The 25,129-nt window shown below is 41.5% G+C and overlaps 1 protein-coding gene across 2 annotated transcripts; it reads right to left on the bottom strand.

The window, feature by feature from the left end:
* Nucleotides 1-4,109: 4,109 nt before the first annotated feature.
* Nucleotides 4,110-22,238, bottom strand: LOC139543046 (retinol dehydrogenase 12-like). 2 transcript variants are annotated; one of them, XM_071349161.1, is made up of 6 exons: nt 21,873-22,238; nt 15,295-15,534; nt 14,488-14,577; nt 11,986-12,174; nt 10,164-10,273; nt 4,110-4,983 (listed from the first exon to the last, which is right to left on the bottom strand). In XM_071349161.1, the coding sequence occupies exons 1-6, from the start codon at nt 22,033-22,035 to the stop codon at nt 4,804-4,806; spliced, it is 972 nt and encodes a 323-aa protein (XP_071205262.1). In that variant the 5' UTR covers nt 22,036-22,238; the 3' UTR covers nt 4,110-4,803. The 2 variants fall into 2 exon arrangements, with proteins under 2 accessions (XP_071205262.1, XP_071205272.1); XM_071349171.1 differs by lacking the exon at nt 21,873-22,238 and adding an exon at nt 15,751-16,694.
* Between the last annotated feature and the right edge of the window lie 2,891 nt (nt 22,239-25,129).

The following is a 25,129-nucleotide window of genomic DNA, read 5'->3' as shown; positions in this document are numbered from 1 at the left end:
CAGGACAGTCACCGGATCTCAACCCTATTGAGCTGTTGTGGGAGCAGCTTGACTATATGGTATGTAAGAAGTGCCCATCAAGCCAATCCAACTTGTGGGAGGTGATTCAGGAAGCATGGGGTGAACTCTCCAGATTACCTCAACAAATGAACAACTAGAATGCCAAAGGTCTGCAAGGATGTAATTTCTGCAAATGGAGGATTCTTTGAAGTTTGAAGGATTTCAATTAAAACTCATAATTTATAACTTGTCAACGTCTTGACTATATTTCCTATTTATTTTGCAACTAATTTCATGTATGTTTTCATGGACAACAATAACATTTCTAAGTGACCCCAAACTTTTGAATGGTAGTGTATATACAGTGCATTCAGAAAGTATTCAGACCCCTTGACCTGATTCAGAGGGGTTGGGTTAAATGCGAAAGACACATTTCAGTTGAATGCATTCAATTGTACAACTGACTAGTTATACCCCTTTCCATTTTTCCACATTTTGTTATGTTACAGCCTTATTCTAAAATTGATAAAATATTTTTTTTACTCATCAATCTACACACAGTAGTGACAAAGTAAAAACAGGTTTTTAGATTTTAGAAAACAGAAATACCTTATTTACGTAAGTATTCAGACCCTTTGCTATGAGGCCACAAAATTGAGCTCAGGTGCATCCTGTTTCCATTGATCATCCTTGACATGTTTCTACAACTTGATTGGAGTCCACCTGTGGTAAATTCAATTGATTGGACATGATTTGGAAAGGCACACACCTGTCTTTATAAGGTCCCACAGTTGACAGTGCATGTCAGAGCAAAAACCAAGCCATGAGGTCGAAGGAATTGACCGTAGGGCTCCGAGACACGAAAGTGTAGAGGCACAGATTTGGAGAAGGGTATCAAAACATTTCTGCAGCATTGAAGGTCCCCAAGAACACAGTGGCCTCCATCATTCTTAATAGGGATAGCCCACCTTTTTACATTTTTCTCCTAAATGACATACCCAAATCTAACTGCCTGTAGCTCAGGCTCTGAAGCAAGGATATGCATATTATTGGTGCCATTTGAAAGGAAACACTTTGAAGTTTGTGGAAATGTGAATTGAATGTAGGAGAATATAACACAATAGATCTGGTAGAAGAAAATACAATGAAAAAACCAACCAGTGTTTTTATACCACCATCTTTGAAATGCAAGAGAAAGGTCACGGTTATAGCCGTCACTCTGGTTGTAATTCCGATAGTGTTCACAAGATGGCAGCAGTGTATGTGCAAAGTTTCAGATGGATAATTTGGAGTATGACTGATCCTCAAGACCTTTAGTGTGAAGTCCCCAGGTAGATTTGGGCAAATCGTGAAGGAGACATTCACATTCATATTCTATTTTTCTGCAAGAATATCGTCAAATCTGTATACTTGGACTTTGATTTAGCTTTACAAGTATTAGTAGCCATATTATAAGTTCAACATTTGCAAAACAACCAGTTTTCATAACTTCATAACTCTGAATATCCTTATAGTTTTTGTTCAAAATGAAAAGGCATGCTGTCGTACAAGGTTAAAAGCTACATTTTACAACATATACATGGTTTCCGGATACTCCCGTAAAGCCCAGATCATTGGCTATCTAGCTAGCTTTGTTTGACCCCGATTGGTGCTTATTTGACAAAGCTACACTCGTTAAAGTGATGGCCGCTCTCGTCATCGGCGTGCCATGAAGGCGTCGCTCTCTGACCAAATATGGTGTCCTATAGGATATGGTGTCCTCTAATGAAATAGGGAAGTCTTGTTACCTTCTAGGATCTCTGAGGAATAGATACAAACGTAATTTGAGTCGTTGAAACAACGTTTAGGGTGAGGTTTTACAGATTCCTTTCTTTGCAAATTGAACAAGTGGAAATACAAAATCGATCGTGCATGATATATGGACCTTTTAAGGATATGAAAAAGGATTTTATCTAACAAAACTACACTTCATGTTATCTCTGGGAGCCTTTGGATGATAAATCAGAGCAAGATTTCAGAATGTAAGTACACATTTCACCTTCAGAGGGGAATTTATCAAACCTATCGCGGTGAAAAAACTTTTGTTGTTAGGAGCTCTCCTCAAACAATAGCATCGCATTTTTTCGCAGTAATAGCTACTGTAAATTGGACAGTGCAGTTATATTAACAAGAATTTAAGCTTTCAGCCGATATAAGACACTTCTATGTACCAACATTTGTTGTTACTCTAAAACCTGCGATCTTGACATCACGCGCAGAATGATTTACAGCTGTCCCGTTGACGGAATGCCGAATTCTTAAATGGAAGAAGTTTGGAACCACCAAGATTTTTCCTAGAGCTGGCCACGGGCTAAACTGAGCAATTGGGGGAGAAGAGCCTTGGTCAGGGAGGTGACCAAGAACCAGATGGTCACTCTGATGGAGCTCCAGAGTTCCTCTGGGGAGATGGGAGAACCTTCTAGAAGGACAACCATCTCTGCAGTACTCCACCAGACGGAAGCACCTCCTCAGTAAAAGGCACATGACAGCCCACTTGGAGTTTGCCAAAAGGCACCTGAAGACTCTCAGACCATGAGAAACAAGATCCTCTGTTCTGATGAAACGAAGATTGAACTATTTGGCCTGAATATAATGTGTCACATCTAGAGAACCTGCCAACATCCCTGCTGTGAAGCATGGTGGTGGCAGCATCATGGTGTGGGGATGTTTTTCAGCGGCAGGGACTGGGAGACTAATCAGGATCGAGGGAAAGATGAACGATCCTTGATGAAAACCTGTTCAAGAGCACTCAGGACCTCAGACTGGGGCGAAGGTTCACCTTCTAACAGGACAACGATCCTAAGCACACAGCCAAGACAACGCAAGAGTGGCTTCGGGACAAGTCTGTGAATGTCCTTGAGTGGCCCAGCCAGAGCCTGGACTTGAACCCAATTGAACATATCTGGATCTTCAGAGAAGAATGGGTGAAACTGCCCAAATACAGGTGTGCCAAGCTTGTAGCGTCATACCCAAGAAGACTCAAGGCTGTAATCACTGCTGAAGGTGCTTCAACAAAGTACTGAGTTAAGTGTCTGACTACTTCTGTAAATGTGATATTTCAGGTTTAATATTTTATATTTTTGCAAACATTTCCTTATCTGGCAGAACCAATTGCATAGTCCCAAAAGTGCAAACTTTAGCCAGTTACAAAAAACTAAGTTGGAACTTTTGTTTAGACTAGCTTAAATGTCTTAATACTTAATTTCTTTTCTTTTGACCATTTTAATATAGACACTGAGTCTAAAAATAATTTGGAACACCTTGCGAATATTGAGTTGTACCCTCTTTAGCCCTCAGAACAGCCTCAATTCGTCAGGGCATGGATTCTACAAGGTGTCAAAAGTGTTCCACAGGGATGCTGGCCCATGTTGACTCCAATGCTTCTCACAGTTGGCTGGATGTCCTTTGGTTGGTGAACCATGCTTGATACACACAGGAATCTGTTGAGTGTGAAAAACCCAGCAGCTTTGCAGCTTGACACACTCAAATCGTTGCGGATGGCACTTACTACCATACCCTGTTCAAAGGCACTTAAATCTTTTGTCTTTCTCATTCACCCTCTGTATGTCACACATACACAATCCATGTCTCAAGAAGGCTTAAAAATCCTTCTTTAATCTGTCTCCTCCCCTTCATCTACACGGATTGAACTGGATTTAACAAGTGACAATAAGGGATCCTAGCCTTCACCCGGTCAGTTTGTGTTCCTAATGTTTTGTACACTCAGTGTATGTATAGTGTGCAATGTATGTACAAACTTTGTACTACTGCAACTCTGTACTACTGTAGGTAAAAACACAAAGCAGGTACAGCGCTTAAAGGTATTGAGGCTGTAACATGTGTGTGCTTTCTCTTCCTCAGCCAAATGACAGAAGACCACCGGAGACATCAAAGCTGCCAATCTACTATAATTGACCAGTTTGTTTCAATTATATGAATAAAGGAAAATTATCATTTCAATAGAGCTTTGCTTGTCTTGTGAAATAGCTGTGTATCCATACGTGTGTCACACTTCCATACCACATCCTCTAGATGGCAGTGTCTATGTAATGTGAAGAAACAACCACTCATTGCTGGTAGTAAGTTTATTGACAAAATTCCCTCTTCACACACAGGCACGCATTAAAACACACACCTCATAGTTAGGGCCCTGTCTTTGGGTTAATCACGTCACATGACCTGAATTTTAACCATTTATATTTCATTTTATTTAACTAGATAAGTCACTTAAGAACAAATTCTTATTTACAATAATGGCCTACCAAAAGGCCTCCTGCAGGGGCTAGGATTAAAAATAAAATAAAACATTTAGGACAAAACACACATAACGACAAGAGACAACACTACATAGAGACCTAAGACGACAACAACATAGCACGGCAGCCACACATGACAACTGTCCCCTTTTTTTATATCTCAGATGGTCCAGCACCATCCTCAGACAATTGCTTTAATTTTTGGTCTACTTCTCATTCCTGGAAAAGGCTTCAAATAAAAGGTTAAAATTCCAGGTCATATGACATGATTAACCAAAACGCAGGTCCCTACTCACAGGGAAGGAAAATACAGTCAGCTGAAAATATCACATGACCTACGGCAAACATTATTGGTGTGTCTGAGCTGTTAGGTGACTCTACAATACTGAAGACGCACACATAAACACAAAAAAAACTTTATATGTATCCTTCACAGATTATAAAACCTTACACTATATTTTACTTGTCTGCTATTGAATAAAACACTTCAAGATAAACTCTCGCTCTCTCAGAACTTGGATGTCAATCTCTCGCAGAACTCAAAGACCTTTTCTGCGAGGGCGGGGTCTCGGGCCAGGGGAGCAGGGAGAACCAGGGAACAGTCGCTGTCAAAGTACTTCCCTGTTATTCCCTCCGTCTCCACGGCAACCGCACAGTACATGGTGCTCACTGCCCCTTCCTCAGAAGACTGTGTGGACAGAGATGGGAGAAGGTGAGGCTAGGTATACAGTAGGGCTGGGTTTCAATCCGTTCGCGCTGTCAGTTATGCACATTTTAAAGTCAATGTTCCGCCGTTCACATTAATTGCTGCAGATGCCTGCTCAGTCGGAAATGTCAAGCACTTTAACACGGATCAAGCGCTGATCAGATTGAATCCCGGCCTAAGAAGACACACACACACACACACACGCACACACACTAACCACCTCTGCATAAAAGAGACAGCCACTGCTAGTAAATACATCAATAGCGCAGTGCTTTGTTTTGGTGAACAAATGCTAGTCATATGCCAGGAAATAAGTCATCCTTAATTTGCAACTTTGACAAAGAAACTCTGAATTTTGACAGATTCCCCTTGTTGATTCAGGGAAACTGCTAGAAATTAAATTTTTCAGACACACACACACACTCTACTCCACTTGACTCCTTTTCACACTGGTTTATTCTGTCTTTAGATTTAAGTTCTCTATTCAATCTGTATTGCTGAATTTAGCATTCCAACTTGATTTCCATTACATTTCAATGTTCCCGCATTAGCGGAGACTGCATTCAAGGTAAACGCTGCATATGTCGGCGCAATCGGAAATTACCTTCACATTTCTATTGCGCAATCTGTAACGATTCAGAAATACAGATTGAATAGAGCCCTAAGAATTCTTTCTGGACAAACTCAACAGTTCTTACGAGGTGGGATGTCACACACACACACAGCCAAAACAGTCCAAATTCCACTGTCACGGTTGGTCAAAACAGTCCAAATTCCACTGTCACGGTTCACGTGAGCCCAGAGACAGAAATAAATGCTGTTTTCATTACCAACATGTGGTAGCGTTTACAGTTGTTCTGCTGGTTTATTGAGTGGATTTGTTTTTTTCAACTCATTCTGTAGTGTGCCGCTGTTTTGTTGGGTCCCCACCATACCAGGGCAGAAAATAATTGTATTTTATTTGAAAATACAAACTTTTCAAATACTCAAGGTAGTGGAATATAGCTTATATAGAGTTTCGACTAAAAGGCAACTATTTTCTTTGAAATTCAAATACAGGTCTCAGAACATTTTTATAATATGTGAAAGTATTTAAAATACTTCTCAGAAAACCAAATTATATTAAGGTATTTATTTATTTTCTTTGTATACATTTTTTTCATTAAAAAAAGATTCACACCAGATACAAACATCAACTTACAGACGCACACAAACAACAACAACATTTAATCTGCCCAGACCAGCATGCTCACACCCCTATCCCTAGTGGGCCACATGGCCTTAAATTGTATCAATTTGTCTTTCATCAGTCACCCATGCTATTTCAATAATAAATAATGAGATTTTCCTATTGCGTTAATGATGGGAGATTGATTGATTTCCATGTTTTTAGTATCATTTCTTTCTAGATGAGAAGAGAATCAGCCCATTGGGTATCTCACTACACCCCCATATGCCATGTCTTGAAATATGCAAACAGACAGATTAAAAGTAAGTTTACATTGTAATACTTCTGACAGCCAACTTTCTAGCTCCGCCCATAACTTTTAGGAAAACCCAGAAAGTATGGATTATTGAGTCATTGTTAGTTTTACACTTAAGACATGACTCTGCTGTTGTGCTGTAGAATTTGTTAATTTTGTAGCGAGTTAATACAATTCCAAGTTTGGAAAGTAAAAACCACCATCAGACTTAAGAAGATGTAAATCTTTCCACTTAATTCTATGAATTTTATTTGCCCATATAAAGTCTGATATGATAGTATACTTTTTTTAAAGAATGTCTTCGGTGGGGTAATATGTATTACCGAAAATAAATACAAACACTTTGGCAGCCATGCCATTCTGAAGAGGTTTATTCTACCTGTAAGATTTATGGGAAGATTGTTCAATTTAATTAGATCTGCTTTCATATTGTTAAGTAATGGAATTTATATATTTGTTGTTTGTTGTCACTTATTAAGTATCTGTAACGTTCTTCGTCGGGCGAAAGAGAGGAGGACCAAGATGCAGCGTGGTGAGTATTCATTTTAATAAGAATACTTCAACAATGAACAAAACAATAAAGTAAACGAACGAACGAACGAAAACGTAACAGTCCCGTATAGTGAACACGAACACAGGAACACAGGAACAGGAACAATCACCCACAATGAAAAAACAGGCTACCTAAATATGGCTCCCAATCAGAGACAACGACTGACACCTGCCTCTAATTGAGAATCATATCAGGCCAAACACATAGAAACAGACAAACTCGACATACAACATAGAATGCCCACTCACATCACACCCTGACCAAACAAAACATAGAAACATAAAAAGCAAACTATGGTCAGGGCGTGACAGTATCCTTATTTGTTGTAGTCCACTTAAAGGACTGCTTGAGTTATTCCTTTTCATATTGTAATCATCATTTTTTGCCTTAAATTGGATTTTTAGAGTGTTCTGGAAATATTTTTAGCAAAGGGGGCATTGAGTTTTCAGTATTGGTCAGGTATATCAGGAGATTATCTGCAAATAAGTTTAGTTTATATTCATATTTACCAATACTGATACCTGTTACTTATGGGTCCTGTCTAATTCCTTCTGCAAGCTGTTCAATTGGCGGTGCAAACAGGAGTGTGGAGAGGGGACATCCCTGTCTTGTGCCCCTTTCTAAAGCAATTTCATCAGATAATGTATTATTTGTGCATATTTTTGATTTAGGACATTTATATATTATTTGTATTAAATTTATTATTTCATCTGTAAAGTTGAAAACTTCCAAAGTTTTGAATTTAAAAAAGGCCATTTAAGATGGTCTAAAGCCTTTTCAGGATCAACATCCATTATTAATAAATCTATATATATTTGTTTTTATTTAATTGTCACAGTTTATTAAACTTGTCTATAATCATTAGGGGACTCTCTAGATTTTCCTGATTTTAATATAACTGAAATAACTGTTTGAGACATAGAACTATAAGTACTGAATTGAGTGACATGTGTTATCATTTGTGTAAAAAGGGGTGCTAATTTGTCTCAAAATGTTGAATAGAATTCTATGGGAAAGCGATCCAGTCCTGGTGCTTTTCTCTGTGTAAATGTTTTAACAGTATGTAATATTTATTTTTGGGCGATCTGTTTTCTGATAATTGCTTCACGGTTGTTGAGTCTAAGAGGACTATAAGGTCCGTCTAACTGTTGTTTAATTCTGATGTATATACATTTTAATTGAAGCCATTAAAATTGTCATTAATCACTTTGTTATTTCTAATAACAGCATTTGTATCTTTCTTTTAAAATTATAACTGGTTTAGCATGTATTCCTTTTTGTGAGAGCTGCAAGATATTTACCAGGTTTATTTGCCATTAAGTAATATGCTTTATTGGAGTTTGACCTGTAATTGTTGGCTCTCTTCAAAAGTAAAAGACTGTGTTCTTGCTTAAATTCAGAAATGTGATTTTCTTCTTTACCTTGTAAAGATTTGTTATGGTCTTTTTCTAAGATAAATTTTTTATTTCTAAGAAAAATAAATCACTTAATCAGATTTAGTTTTCGCCAAATATTAGATTATCATTGAGATTATCATTCCCATAATGTATGCTTTAAAGGCATCCCAGATTATATCGGGGGTCGGCTTTTCTCTATGTCTACATTTGTAATGGTAACGGCCTCTATTTTTCCAGGCATTGCGCTAACGCTAATTAGCATTGGCTCACGAAACTACCTCTAGCTTCCTTGATACTGGACACAGAGACATACAATTTGTATCCACGAGTTAATCTGACTCTGGGGAAGTATATAAAGGAGTATGCCTTTACGTGTTGAAGACTAAATATCCCAAAAGTACCTTTTTGAATCAACTACAGCCAAGGTAAGTGGAAAATCTGAGTAACCATCCCTCTATAGATGGTATAATGTGTGTTTGAAACAAGAACACTGACCCTCAGATGGTCAAAGAGGTTCAAAGTTGTATATGCAAAGCATCCAATGTTTGCAAATGGCTTTGAATTACTCTTCAGTAGTTTCAGGTATCGTACAATTAATTGCAGCTTTCAACCTTTTCAGTGGCATGTTGAAAGAGTCATACAGTAGTTAAGCGCCACAACCTATTTATACTTATCTGTACAAAATATCATTGGTTAAAATGGCTCAGCTGGAAATTATCTTTAAAAAGCGCGCTGTCGGTTGTCTGGTGCAGTAAGTCTCTTTAGTTTCCTTGTGAATGAAGTGAGACCCAACACATCCTGTTCCAATACATGTTACAACCAGGACCATAACAATAACAAATCTTTATATCTCACACATTTTCTTCCCAACTACAGACCGTCTCAGAAACACACTTTTTCCGGAATTTAGTCAAAGGAGCGATGTCGACAAGCACATTGCACTTGAATGTGATATCCACAAAAAGCAGGGAGATTGCCTTTAAAAGGTGTGTTGTCATTTGTGCAGTGTTGTAATGGCTGTCAAAGTCGTTCTCCTCCTCAGACGAGGAGGAGCATGAATCGGACCAAGATGCGGATTGGTAATTGTACATGTTTAATGTAAACAACAAGAAAACACTACAAACTACAAAACAACAAACGTGACATACCTCAAAACAGTCCTGTGTGGTCCAAACACTGACACAGGAAACAAACACCCACAAAAGCCTACTGCCTATGGCTACCTTAAATATGGCTCCCAATCAGAGACAAATGAATGACAGCTGTCTCTGATTGAGACCCAATCTAGGCAGCCATAGACATAACTAGACAACCTAACAAACACTATCCCATACACATACAACACCCATAGACTAACCAAACACACACAACATACAATGCCCACCCCAACTCACGCCCTGACCAACTAAACATAATCAAAATAACATAAAAATAGGTCAGGAACGTGACAAGTGTGCACTGCTGAAATGCACCTTTCAATGAATCCCAGCCTTTCGCTCTTTCAGTTCAGACAAAAATAACATATTGATTACAACTTAATTTTACAGTACACTATTTACTTGTTATTTGGAAACTACTGTATAAAATCACAATTATTACATAATAACATATAAGTACCAGAAATCGTTTCTTACTTAATACCAGCTGAAACAGGATGGTAAAATAAAGTGTTAAACAATGTACTGTATGAATGATTTTCACCAGGGTGTTATGATTCAAAATGTTCACCTTGAAGAAGAAGATTCCGATCAAGTTGAAGAGGAACCGAACCATGAAGTTATAGTGTCTCATCACTTCTGTCATCACCAAACCGGGGTGGACGGAGTTAGCTGTCACCCCTGTGAGACACACACACACGCACACACAGACACACTGTGACGGCCCTGAATATTTCTGAACCGTCTCAGTGCTTCTCCTTCTAATAGGGCGATTCCCCTTTAATTCCCCATTAAATAGCCAGTGTAACGGATGTGAAATGGCTAGCTAGTTAGCGGGTACGCGCTACTAGCATTTCAATCAGTTACGTCACTTGCTCTGAGACTTAAGTAGGGTTTCCCCTTGCTCTGCAAGGGCCGTGGCCTTTGTGGAGCGATGGGTAACGATGCTTCGTGGGCGACCGTTTTTGATGTGTGCAGAGGGTCCCTGGTTCGCGCCCGTGTCGGGGCGAGGGGACGGTTTAAAGTTATACTGTTACATTGATGCTGTTGACCCGGATCACTGGTTGCTGCGGAAAAGGAGGAGGTTGAAAGGGGGGTGAGTGTAACGGATGTGAAATGGCTAGCTAGTTAGCGGGTACGCGCTACTAGCATTTCTATCAGTTACGTCACTTGCTCTGAGACTTAAGTAGGGTTTCCCCTTGCTCTGCAAGGGCCGCGGCCTTTGTGGAGTGATGGGTGCGGCCTTTGTGGAGTGATGGGTAACGATGCTTCGTGGGCGACCGTTGATGTGTGCAGAAGGTCCCTGGTTCGCGCCCGTGTCGGGGCGAGGGGACGGTTTAAAGTTATACTGTTACACCAGCATCAGCTGCGCAAAGGTGAAGTTGTGATTGAGACATGAATGAGGATGTGTACTACCCTCAGTTCATGAAGCTTCGCTATTCCGTTTGTTTTGTTGCCTTAAAGTGTGTTTTGTAGCCGTATAGCGAGTTTACCCAGGATTGGATCCACTCTGTGCGTCTGTGGACTACACCTCTCCGTTGTTTTTCGTGGCCTTTTCTCCGCTGGAGATATGTTGGCGGATTGGATTGTTTGACTGACCGACTGACTACATCTTTTTGTACACGGTATTTCATTTGTTTTGGGGTGATGTATACTGTGATTTATGTAGTTGTGAGGACGTATTAGTCTTTGATACGCTTTATAGTTGTATTGTTAAATAAGTGTTATTTTGAGTTTATGAATATACTGGGTTTACGCTACGGACCAACGTTGCGTGACTAAGGTCACTGGAGTCCCTGAACTTATTTACCGGGCTGGACTCTTTTTATGCCCGAGGTACAGGACATTTCTAAATGAACATAAGCGCATTATTTGTTATATTGTTGTGTGTGTGTGTGTGTGTGTGATTTATGTTGTTAATACAACCACGCAAAAGAATACACTTGTTTGAAGTTCTTTCCAATGTCTTAAGGGGTTTATGAAAAGTATATTTCCATCCTGACTTTTACATAAGTCCTTTGTATTGGTGTGACTTGACGGACCAGATGGGACTCATTCCCTCCCAAACAAAAAAAGAGAAACCAATGTTTTCTCTGGTAGGCACAACCTACCTGGCACCCCTATAAATAAACTCAAGTCAAAACCGTTACAACACGCACGCACAGAAGAGTTTATAAACCACACAAAAGCTCAGAAATCCATATCCCTCCTTTACCACTCAGAAATGATGCTCGTTGTAAAATGTTAATGATCCACTAATACAGTTGTTTTAGCAGCAGTTAATAGGGTATTGCTCTAAACCAGAATTTGATAATCGAATCGCCAAACCAGATGCCATCAACACTCCTACTCTGAGCTGCTTTACTAATACTGGCCCAGGCCTTCATACCTACCTGTTCCTTGTAGCTTTCGCGCCAGCTCGTTAGTGCAGATGACGTTGTGCAGCTTGGTGTGGTTGTACACACTGCCCATAGTGTAGTCCAGGTTCTTGCCCTTGAAGTGCGAGAAGTCGACCATACCTGTCCAGTGGCTCATGGATGACACGTTGACAATGCGTGCCGGTGCTGATTGCTTCAGCAGGTCTGGACGGAGGGGAGAGGAGGAGGGAGAAAGGGGAACGGGGGGATGGAGGGAGGAGAGGCGAGAGAAGAGTAGTGGGAAGGGAAGTGAATACAGTAACAATGTAAAGTGTGGAATGTAACGTGAGAACTGGGACAATGTTACATACAGTAACCTACTGTAAGGTTGAGTAGATATAAAACAGGTAAAGTAACAAAATGCACAACACTCACAAAATACAGCACTAGAATAAACTCTTAGAAAAAAGGTGCTGTCTACTGTAGAACCTCAAATCAAATGTATTTATATAGCCCTTCTTACATCAGCTGATATCTCAAAGTGCTGTACAGAAACCCAGCCTAAAACCCCAAACAGCAAGCAATGCAGGTGTAGAAGCACGGTTATTCGGCTGTCCCCATAGTAGAACCCTTTGAATAACCTTTTTTGGTTCCAGGTAAAACCCTTTTGGTTCCAAGTAGAAGCATTTGGGGTACCATGAAGAACCCTTTCCACAGAGGGTTCTACAGTGCTGTGAAAAATAACTTTTCCTCTTTCTGATTTTCTAAATTTTTGCATATTTTTGATACTGATACAGATCTTCAACCAAAACCTAATAAGATAAAGGGAACCTGAGTTAACAAATAACAAAAAATATAATTGATTTAATTAACAATGTTCTGCCACACCCAATTCCCCTGTGTGAAAAAGTAATTGCCCCCTTACACTCAATAACTTGTTGTGCCACCTTTAGCTGCAATGACTGCAACCAAATGCTTCCTGTAGTTGTTAATCAGTCTCTCAGATCGCTGTGGAGGACTTTTGGCCCACTCTTGCATGCAGAACTGCTTTAACTGAACGTTTGTGGGCTTTCAAGCATGAACTGCTCGTTTCTAGTCCTACCACAACATCTCAATAAGGTCTGGACTTTGACTATGTCAACTTCACATTTGTTGTTTTTTAACCATGTTCATGTAGACTTGATTGTGTGTTTTGGATCACTTTCTTGCTGTGTGATCCAGCTGCGCTTCAGCTTCAGCTCACAGACGGATGACCTGACATTCTCCTGTAGAATTCTCTGATACAGAGCAGAATTCATGGTTCCTTCTATTAAGGCAAGTCGTCCGGGTCCCAAGGCAGCAAAGAAACCCAAGTGGCGCAGCGGTCTAAGGCGCTGCAGCTCAGTGCAAGAGGTGTCACTACAGTCCCTGGTTCAAATCCAGGCTGTATCATTGGGAGTCACATAGGGCGGTGCACAATTGGCCCAGCGTCGTCTGGGGTAGGCCGTCATTGTAAATAAGAATTTGTCCTTAACTGACTTGCCTAGTTAAATAAAAAAATATATATATAAAAATCCCCAAACCGTCACACTACCACCACCATGCGTGACAGTAAGCAAAGTTCAGACCTAATCCCAATTGAGATGTGGCAGGACTTGAAATAAAGCAATTCTGCATGTAAGAGTGGGCAGAAAATTCCTCCACAGCGACGTGAGAGACTGATCAACAACTATAAGAAGCGTTTGGTTGGAGTCATTGCAGCTAAAGGTGGTACAACCAGTTATTGAGTCTAATGGGGCAATTACTTTTTCACACAGGGGCATTGGGTGTTGCATAACTTTGTTTATGAAATAAGTATGCAATTGTTATTTGTTCACTCAGGTTCCCTTTATCTAATGTTAGATTTTGGTTGAAGATCTGATAACATTCAGTATCAAAAATTGATAAAATCAGAAAGGTACAAATACTTTTTCAAGGCACTGTCACGCCCTGATCTGTTTCACCTGTCCTTGTGCTTGTCTCCACCCCCCTCCAGGTGTCGCTCATCTACCCCACTTATCCCCTGGGTATTTATACCTGTGTTTTCTGTCTGTCTGTGCCAGCTCGTCTTGTTTGTTCAAGTCAACCAGCGGTTTGTCTCAGCGCCTGCTTTTCCTCTGTCTCGCTTTTTCCTCATCCTCCTGGTTTTGTCCCTTGCCTGTCCTGACCCTGGGCCTGCCTGGCGTCCTGTACCTTGGCCCCACTACTCTGGATTATTGACCCCTGCCTGCCTCGACCCGTCGTTTGCCTGCCCCTGTTGTTGCAATAAACATTGTTACTTCAGCAGTCTGCACTTGGGTCTTACCTGAAACCTGATAGGCACTGTACATGGAACCCAAAAGGGTTCTCCGATGGGGACAGTGGAAGAACCCTTATAGAAACACTTTTGTCTAAGAGTGTATAGGAACATATTTTGTATAATAAGCCTATAGCCGTGGCCTGTGTAACGCTGCAGTAGTTGCACACAGAGCTCCAGCATTACAGCAGGGTGAGGTATTAGTGGGATATGTTGTATCTTACCCAGAAGCAGGTTGGTGAGGAGGAAAGGACCCACATGGTTGGTAGCAAAGGACACCTCTAACCCATCTGAGGTGATATCTCTAGGCAAGCCTGTGTGCAGACACAATATAACCAAACCAAGGCACACCCATACATATTTGAAAATATGTATTTTAAATACAGAAAGCATTACTAAAATATGTGATAAGAAAAGCTGTGAATGCATTTTACTTTGGGCACAAAAGGATGTGCATGTCGCAAACAGACATAGATAATGAATGGGAATTTGTAAGCCAAATTGTAATTGGGTGTAATGGCATGTTACCATCGTTATTATCAATCAAGCAAAGCTGTTTGTCTCATGGACATTCTTATTGGGTACTGACTCGAAATGACAACCGTGCTTTGGTAATCTTACCCAAGACCTAAATACTTGCATTAACTCTCCTCATGCCCAGTCTTCAGTCTTATGGCGTGTAGACACCCTTGATTCAAACCCAGTTGATCACACTAGTGTGACGGCTGTTGATGTCCACCCCCGGTTCCCTGCATCTTAGCCTGGAATCCAGAGTGAATATCGCTCCTTTTCATTACTGTTCTGCTTCAGGTGAATATTGAACATTTAGTGATATTCAGTGTGGTTTCAGGCAATAACTGACTCTGGACCCAATGCCCACCTGAAGCCCTGGCATTGTCGACCAGGATGTGGAGAGAGCTCCTTCACTATTGTCTTTTGCTTCAAGTGGAACAGTAATAAATTGTGAACGATATTCAGTGTGGATTCCAGCCTAAGTGTGTATTCCAGGCTAATCTGGATCTGATGCCCACCTGAAGCCCCGGCGTTGTTGACCAGTATGTGGAGCTCCTTCTCCTCTCGCAGGACGCCCTCTGCGAACGCCCTCACCGACGCCAGGGACGAGGTGTCCACCAGACGCAGGTGCACGTCGGCATTCCCACTCCGCTTACGGATCTCATGCAGGGCAACGCTACCGCGAGCCTCGCTCCGGCACGCCATGATAACACGAGCCCCGCGCCGGGCAAAGTCAAGGGCAATGAACTTCCCTATCCCTGAGAGTGTGATAGGTGAGGTGGTGGGAGTGGGGTGTAAGAGGAAAGGAGTTAGGGAGAAAATGAGATAGAGAAAGAAGACGTAGAATGAGAGAGGGAAAGAGTGGAAGTGGTAGAAAAAGAGAACGAGAAACAGAAAGATGGGTGAAAGGGAATGAGAAAACCTCCCTCCCTCTCTACTCCCCTATCCTGTTAACAGGGTTAACGTAAACTCACCCCATTCCGTACAAATGTGCGCAACCATGACATTCAAACGAGGCTGCAAAGAAAACTAATGGGACTGTAGCGACTGTGTTGACTTCAAAATCTGGGGTGTGAACTACGTTTCTATTCAAGCATTGATCGACATGGTAATGGCTCTATAGTATTGGAGAAAAGTTGAAAAAACTGACCCTCCGTTACATTGTGATGTGTCATGCCGTAACGTACCGCACGCATAAATCAACTATTTCTGTCTTACAATCTCTCTCCACCTGGTGTAGCACTTCTCTCATCGTTTAAAAACAAGAAATGGACCGTGACGGGGGTAAGGGGGGGATACCTAGTAATCTTTTGCGTCATCACTGCAAGCGATCATGACTCTGAAAGCCGCTGTTTACTTCTGAAGATCACTTTAGCACCGCCCTAAAAACCCGATTTCAAATTCGACACAAACCTTCAAATAGGTATGTAATGACACATTATATAAACGCTTTATAGTGTTTTATTTACATTTTAGAGGTGATAAGGTGATAAGTTGGACAGATCGAGTGAAAAAAAGCCGTTTTACCACACAACATCTCTCCTTCTCACTGCCACGCATTAGTACCGCTTCCCCACCCGCCATTTTTAAAAAGACCCGACGGAGCTCACTGCCTACTTGAATCATGCAGAAACGGGCAGCGTGGAGGTCTCGGCATGAATTCTGTTGGAAAGGGGAGAAATTGTGCTTTACAATGGTATTGACATCCAGTTGATCTGGAAGTATTACGTTTTTTGGGCGCTAAAATAAGGTCAATTTTACGGACCAAGGCGATGTACAAAAGTGAGTGAGTTTACGTTAGTGATAAAGACACTAAGCAGGACAAAACAAAGTTCAAAAGCATTTGCTCAGACTGCAATCAAACAGGGAACTGCTTGTGTGTATGCCACAGGAGGCTGTTGAGGGAAGAACAGCTTATAATAATGTCCGAAACGGAGCTAATGGTATGGCATCAAACACCTGGAAACCATGTGTTTGATTATTTGATACCATTCCACTGATTCCGCTTCAGTCATTAACACGAGCCCGTTTCCCCCAATTAGGTGCCACCAACCTCCTGTGGTGTACGCGTGCCTGCCTGCTTGTCTGACTGACATTTCTGTATGTGTGCAAAAGCTGTAAAAGACAGGAGTTTTGTAACAGGTGTGACTGATTGACTTGTTAACTCTCCAAGCGATCTCATCGGTTAATTGTATGTTTGCTGAATTGTATTTAAGCAAAGATGATCTATTATATTGACAAGATAGTCAATTTAATGGGAATACAAGTCCTCAAAGATAGAAGGCAGGCGGGAGGAGGCGAGATCAGGTGGGACCATTCTAGCCAATGACAGGGCAGATACGTGTGTGAACAGGCCATAGAGATAGATAGAGGTCTCATCTTTGTATGTCTGTCATTATAGTGTCTGTGATGGCATTGGCAGCGCCATTTTAAAGTAGTACATTTTCCTCTTCTTTATTGTCTGATTGCTCCCAACTCGTAGGCTCCCCACCCAGTTGACTACTTTTAAAATAGTGGAAGCCCTCAATGGCAATATCCATGTTAAAATGGGCTATATCCATGATGAGTCATACATTTATCTTTATGGCAACAGGCACAACTCCTTTATTGTCCGATATATAAGTTGCCGTAATTCCGAGTGCGTCCACTTATATCAGTGGATTCTTAACAACCTAACCATTACGAAATGTCTATTTGATCAAATAAGCCTCACGTAACAAATGAGCAATTACATTTTTTTTGGACCAAATTCGACACAGGGATTTTGGGCCCCATGAAAAGATATCACATTGGGCACCTCCACCACAGGCCACACCAACCCTGAGCAATTGCTGTAACCACACACTTCCAGAACCCAATCGACCCATTCAAAGCTTTAAATAACTCTACTTTCGCAGGCTTGATACTCTCTTGTAGTCCAATATTTACTGTACGATATTTACTGACAGTGAGCTGTGAAAATATAACACTGTGCAGACATACATGCAACATTCTGCATACAGTGGAATTCACTATTTGATGCAAGCCTGATAACCTCGATAAGAAATGTGCTAAAGGCCATCTTTTACAGTCTAAATGTAATTTTAATGGTAACATTCTTGAATGGAAAATTCTCTTAACATTAATGAAAAACTTAAAATAAATAACTTAAATATACATCAACCTCTTCAATTAAAATAAATTAACATTATCATCTATAGAATGATATAACCCGTCTGGATTACTGCAACTCGCTGTTGGCTGGGCTCCCTGCCTGTGCCATTAAACCCCTACAACTCATCCAGAACGCCGCAGCCCGTCTGGTGTTCAACTTTCCCAAGTTCTCTCGCGTCACCCCGCTCCTCCGCTCTCTCCACTGGCTTCCAGTTGAAGCTCGCATCCGCTACAAGACCATGGTGCTTGCCTACGGAGCTGTGAGGGGAACGGCACCTCCGTACCTTCAGGCTCTGATCAGGCCCTACACCCAAACAAGGGCACTGCGTTCATCCACCTCTGGCCTGCTCGCCTCCCTACCTCTGAGGAAGTACAGTTCCCGCTCAGCCCAGTCAAAACTGTTCGCTGCTCTGGCACCTCAATGGTGGAACAAACTCCCTCACGACGCCAGGTCAGCGGAGTCAATCACCACCTTCCGGAGACACCTGAAACCCCACCTCTTTAAGGAATACCTAGGATAGGATAAAGTAATCCTTCTAACCCCCCCCCCCCTTAAAAGAGTTAGATGCACTATTGTAAAGTGGTTGTTCCACTGGATATCATAAGGTGAATGCACCAATTTGTAAGTCGCTCTGGATAAAAGCGTCTGCTAAATGACTTAAATGTTAAATGTAAATAACAATCAAAATAATAAAATCAGCAGCAGATTTTTGAACTAAGCATACATACCAACTAGAAAATAAAATTGGAAATGAAAAATGGAAAACAAAATGGAAATGAAAAGGCCTGATGGTGGCGCTAGAAGAAAGGTCAAGTGGTCACCAAATCAATAGGTATCTTCCACTTGGGGTCTTGATTGTGCACAACAAATTGTATGGCAATCCAGCTATTACTTTGAGATAGATCTTGTTCTCAGTCTTGTTCTCAGCCTGTGGGCATCATGTGTGTAGTGATCCAATATCCATATCCATGCCATGTAACAGTTATCACTGGCCCTTGCTCAGCCTTACTCACCCAGAGCCCAGCGCAGAGCCTTCTTGCTAGCAAAGTCACTGATCATTTGAAGTCCAGCTTTCTAGCTAACTGACTTTCAATGGACAGCATGGCAAGACTGCAAAGCCTGTCCTGGGACATAGTGGACCTCAAATAGTTTTTTTTGTCGGTTTTAGCTTACTGAAAGCTCTGCGGCCACCACAACAGTCACAGGCAGTGTGCAAAATATACGTAAAGCAATGCACACTTCTCCAAAAATGCTTTGCAGCTGCATCTTACAAATTGCATTCAGGAGACCAAGAGGGGACAAGTTAGGGGGGAAAGTGGCAGCATATACAGTGTTCAGGTGTCTTACTTCATTTTGAAACTCAGGTGTAAGATCTCTGGAATACTTCATGATCAGTGGTTGGCACACAGAAGGGACTTTATCCTCACTAATCTGCCCAACTTTCAGAACAGAAGACAATTATTCTACAATTTTTGCAGTGGTGTGGAACCTAGTGTCCAAGTCACTTATTATGTTGTCCATAGCAGTAAAAAAACACTGTGTTCTGAAACACATTTGCTGCACTGTCCTGAGCTGTCTGTCTCCTCTTGAGAGGTCTCATCATGGAATCTCTTCCTTTTCCTCTGGCGGCTGTGTTCCTTGCTAAATTGAGGTGCAACAATCATTTGCATAGCAATCAATGTTGCCTCAGACAAGAGAGACTCCCTTCCATCTCTGAGACCCTGCATCTCTTCCTTTAAGGCTCTGATATTGGCTGCCTCTGTGTCAAGTGAGATTTTTCCTGACTGGAGAATCACATTCCTGTCCTTAATGCATTTCAGTACCTGCAATTATGCCAACTGACATGTCATTCCACACAATGCTGCTCACCTCCTTCTTCTGTTGGGAGAAGTTTTATTAGTACATTGTAAATAAATTATTATATTAATGATGATAGGTTAATAATTTAATATTGAAAAATGTTTACCTAGTGTTCTAATATTTATTTAGGACCACTGTCACTCAGTCCCTTAGACTCATCCTAACTCCCACCCCCCCCAAACAGCGCCTCACTTCGTGGGCTTATTTTTCATGGACAGATTTTGGACGGAGTAAAACCTCTCGCTTCGCCTCTTCCTCTCCGATTCCTCTCCTCTCCGTTCCTTTCTGTTTTAGATGCGACTGTCTACAGGAGGGCATGCAGTCCAGAGGTATGGTTGTTTCCACGAGCATGGGGGAAGTGGAGTATTGGGAGTTTCCAAGATGGACCTACCTCCTGGGCTGCACCACCTCCTGTGCCTTTTTGTTACTTTGATTGTTTGTCATTTGAAATTGCATGGTTTGTAAATATTCCTGGCCCAGTGAGAAAGGCCACTGCTGAAAAGGTGAACTTGTAAACCATGCCCTATTATTTATTAAATGCTGAAACTAGTCCTTCTGTTTGTTCTTTACTTCACTATGCCTGCTCATCCCAGTTACAAATAACCTGTCACGTTTTCACCTCGTGGCAGTTTCCTTCACATGAAATTTGGCACTTCAAAAAATACAAGTTAACTAGCTTTCATTTGATTTTCAACTCTGATATGAATAATGTAAGTTAAGCAGGTTCCTGGAATAAAATATACATAGAAATAAACACTTACAAATACAATTTAAATAAGGGGCAATGTTCAAATGAGGATGTGTTCGCATCATCACAAAACACAAAAAGAACCCACCTTGTCTAGAAATATTTTGTTTTGTCAACATTTGGAAAAGTTTACCTTCAAATTTTATGTTTCTATCAGACCTATTGTGACTTTTTTTATCAGTGTACTTTACTTGCATAAAGGTTGGATGGAAACCTGGTTAATAACCAAAGTAAAGTACATGTTGGATAAAAAATGTAATGACAGGCCTGATGGAAACAGCAAATGTGTCGGTAAACTTGGTAATCGTTCCAAATGTCGACAAAAGAAAATATGCTCGACAAGGTGGGATCTTTTTGTGGCTATAGCTAAGTTTCCATCCAATTGGTGACAGATTTCCATGTTGAATATTCTAAAATCCGCATAAAAACAATATGCACATTTTCCCACTAGAGACTTGTTTCCATCAAATTAATTCGTTGCAGACGAAAGCCTGTGCGTGATGACGTAAGGAACATAAAAATACTAATTCCCATGAACCGAATAAGAAAGACAAGTTAAATCGGTTCTATTGATGGTTTTCTCACAAAAAAGTGCCATTATAGCAAGGAGCTTGATGCTTTTTTCCAATAAATATCAAGGGTATTTTTCTGGTGACATGTTAATCGATGCTTGGCTGCCATTTGACAAATAAAAAATAATCTCCCTCTTTTATCCATAATAATCTCATAATGTAGGCTGTATGTGCGCTCAAGCCAACAGTGCGCATATCTGCGCTGTGCTGGCCAGAGCGCGCGTGTCAATACCAGAGTGGGCACATTAGCTATATAATGCAAAACTGTCAGTAGAGTTGAAAATGAATGGAAACCCTCTCTCACGGACAAAAACGTGTGGACATACAGGAGAACTCTCACTTTCTTCACATCTTCAATGCGGGATTCCAAAAGCATGCCATTAACTAAACTCCGAAGTCTATTTGAGACACTTTGAGTGCGGGCTGGAGGTTGAAAAGTTAAAGTGAGGGAAATGCGTCATGTCAAGAGTTATTTCCCCGCTGTACAAACACTGGTTGAATCATAGTTGTTTCCACATCCTTTCGATGAAATTGAACCAAAGTGAATATAGATGCTGAATTCACGTCTGTGCCCAGTGAGTTACCAATTATGATTTAAATAGTCTTTAGATTTTGTTGTATTACCATTTGGTTAAGAGTTAAGAATTTTTGTCTGTGCTCTTGGTGGATAAATATAATTATTGAATCAAATTGACTGGATAAGCCTGTCCAAGCAAAACAAGTCAATAGTCCATGCCAAGTGGCACCATACAAAACAGTTACCTGTGTTAGCTCCAGTCACTATGGCTGTCTTGCCCTTCAGTTGCACCAGACAGGCGCGCGGATCCCACGACCCTCGCCGCTGTGATCTCAAGACAAGTCCCAAAATCACCGTCGATACAGCCCACAACGGGTGAGAGAAAACATCAGTCCAAACAAAATACATTTAAAAATCCACCGAGGCCCAAATGCAGAACGAAAATGTATCTGGATACAACTTCGCAATTGTCAGTCAGGTTGAAGCAGATTTCTTGTTATTGTCAGTCAGGTTGAAGCAGATTTACGACCCACCTCCTTTCTGAGGGCTATTTGCCAGTATCTACATAAAACGATTCAAGTCAACACCCGAAGTTTTCCCCAAAGTCGATGTTGCCACTGAGTGTACACAACATTGGGAAAACCTGCTCTTTAAATCAAATAAAATCAAATAAAATGTTATTGGTCACATACACATGGTGAGCAGATGTTACTGCCAGTGTAGCAAAATGCTTGTGCTTCTGTCACGCCCTGGCCTTAGTTATCTTTGATTTCTTTATTATTTTAGTTAGGTCAGGGTGTGACATGGGGGAGGCAGGTGTTTTGTTATTGTCTAGGGGTTTTTGTAAGTCTATGGGTGTTTACTAGTCTAGGTGTGATGTATGTCTATGGTTGCCTAGATTGGTTCTCAATTAGAGGCAGCTGTCTATCGTTGTCTCTGATTGGGAACCATATTTAGGCAGCCATATTCATTGGGTAGTTCGTGGGTTATTGTCTATGTGTAAGTTGCCTGTGTCTGCACTTGTTTATATTATAGCATCACGTTCGTTTGTTGTTTTGTAAGTCTGTTTGAGTGTTCTTCGTTTTCGTTAAATAAATAGAGAAGAATGCATTCACTTCACGCTGCGCCTTGGTCCTCCTCTCTTCCACATTACGACGAACGTGACAGCTTCTAGTTCCAACAATGCAGCAATAGTAATCTAACAATTCCACAACTACCTAATACACACAAATCTAGGTAAGGGATGGAATAAGAATATATACATATAAATACATGGATGAGCAATGACTGAGCGGCATAGACAAGATGCAATAGATGGTATAAAATACAGTATATACATATAGGATGAGTAATGCAAGATATGTAAACATTATTAAAGTGACATTATTCAAGTGACTAGCGATCCATTTATTAAAGTGGCCAATGATTTCAAGTCTGTATGTAGGCAGCAGCCTCTCTGTATTAGTGATTGCTGTTTAACTTCTTTGGGATAGGGGGCGGTATTTTGACGTCCGGATGAAAAGCGTGCCCAAAGTAAACTGCCTGCTACTCAGGCCCAGAAGCTAGGATATGCATGTAATTGGTAGATCTGGATAGAAAACACTCTAAAGTTTCTAAAACTGTTAAAATAATGTCTGTAAGTATAACAGAACTGAAATGGCAGGCGAAACCCCGAGGACAATCCATCCCCCCCCAAAAAAATTAATCCTACCACTGATTTCAATGGCTGGCACTTTTATAATAGGGCGAAATCGTGCCCGATTTCAGTTCCTAGGGCTTCCATTAGATGTCAACAGTCTTTAGAAAGAGTTTCAGGCTGGTTTTTGGAAAAATGAGCCAGAAATTGTAGTTTTTCTAGGTGGCTCCCATTTTGGCTGTAGTGTTTCCAAACGCGTTAATGAGAGCCCGTTCGTTGGTATTTTTCTCCGGTAAAGACAATAACGATTCTCCGTCTTAAATTTTATCATTTATTTAGTGCTAGCGTCCCACAAATCCGCAAGAAGTTAACAGTCTGATGGCCTTGAGATAGAAGCTTTTTTCTTCTTTCAGTCTCTCGGTCCTAGCTTTGATGCACCTGTACTGACCTTGCCTTCTGGATGGTAGTGGGATGAACATGCAGTGGCTCTGGTGGTTGTTGTCCTTGATGATCTTTTTGGCCTTCTTGTGACATCGGGTGCTGTAGGTGTTCTGGAGGGCAGGTTATTCAGCCCAACAGGATGCTCTCAATTATGCATCTGTAAAAGTTTGTGAGGGTTTTAGGTGACAAGCCAAATTTCTTAAGCCTCCTGAGGTTGAAGAGGCGCTGTTGCGCCTTCTTCACCACACTTTCTGTGTGGGTGGACCATTTCAGTTTGTCCGTGATGTGTACGCCGAGGAAGTTAAAACTTTCCACCTTCTCCACTGCTGTCCCATCGATGTGGATAGTCCACGATCATCTCCTTTGCTTTGTTGACGTTGAGTGAGTGGTTGTTTTCCTGACACCACACTCCGAGTGCCCTCACCTCCTCCCTATAGGCTAGCTCGTCGTTGTTGGTGAGCAAGCCTACAAATGTTGTGTCGTCTGCAAACTTGATGATTGAGTTGGAGGTGTGCATGGCCACGCAGTCATGGGTGAACAGGGAATACAGGAGGGGACTGAGCACGCACCCTTGTGGGGCCCCAGTATTGAGGATCAGCGAAGTGGAGATGTTGTTTCCTACCTTCACTACCGGTGGGCGCCCTGTCAGGAAGTCCAGGACCCAATTGCACAGGGCGGGGTTGAGACCCAGGGCCTCAAGCTTAATGATGAGCTTGGAGGGTACTTTGGTGATGAATGCTGAGCTGGAGTCAATGAACAACATTCTAACATAGGTATTCCTCTTGTCCAGATGGGATAGGTCAGTGTGCAGTTGATGGCAATTGCATCGTCTGTGGACCTATTGGGGCAGTATGTAAATTGAAGTGGGTCTATGGTGACAGGTAAGGTGATATGATCCTTGACTAGTCTCTCAAAGCACTTCATGATGACAGAAGTGAGTGCTACGGGGCGATAGACATTTAGTTCAGTTACCTTTGCCTTCTTGGGTACAGGAACAATGGTGGCCATCTTGAAGTATGTGGGGACAGCAGACTGGGATAGGGAGAGATTGAATATGTCCGTAAACACACCAGCCAGCTGGTCTGCGCATGCCCTGAGGACACGGCTAGGGATGCCGTCTGGGCCGGCAGCCTTGCGAGGGTTAACACGTTTAAATGTCTTACTCATGTTGGCCACGGAGAAGGAGAGCCCACAGTCCTTGGTAGTGGGCCACGTCGGTGGCACTGTTTGTCTGGAAGCAAGACGTCGGTGTCTGTGACGTGGCTGGTTTTCTTTTTGTAGTCTGTGATTGTCTGTAGTCCCCTGCCACATACGTCTCGTGTTTGAGCCGTTGAATTGCGACTCCACTTTGTCCCTATACTGACATTTCGCTTGTTTGATTGCCTTGCGGAGGGAATAACTACACTATTTGTATTCCAGGTCACC

This window comes from Salvelinus alpinus, chromosome 2, assembly GCF_045679555.1.
Source record: "Salvelinus alpinus chromosome 2, SLU_Salpinus.1, whole genome shotgun sequence".
Classification (NCBI taxonomy): Eukaryota; Metazoa; Chordata; class Actinopteri; order Salmoniformes; family Salmonidae; genus Salvelinus; species Salvelinus alpinus.
This window is presented reverse-complemented; position numbering and strand designations above follow the sequence as displayed.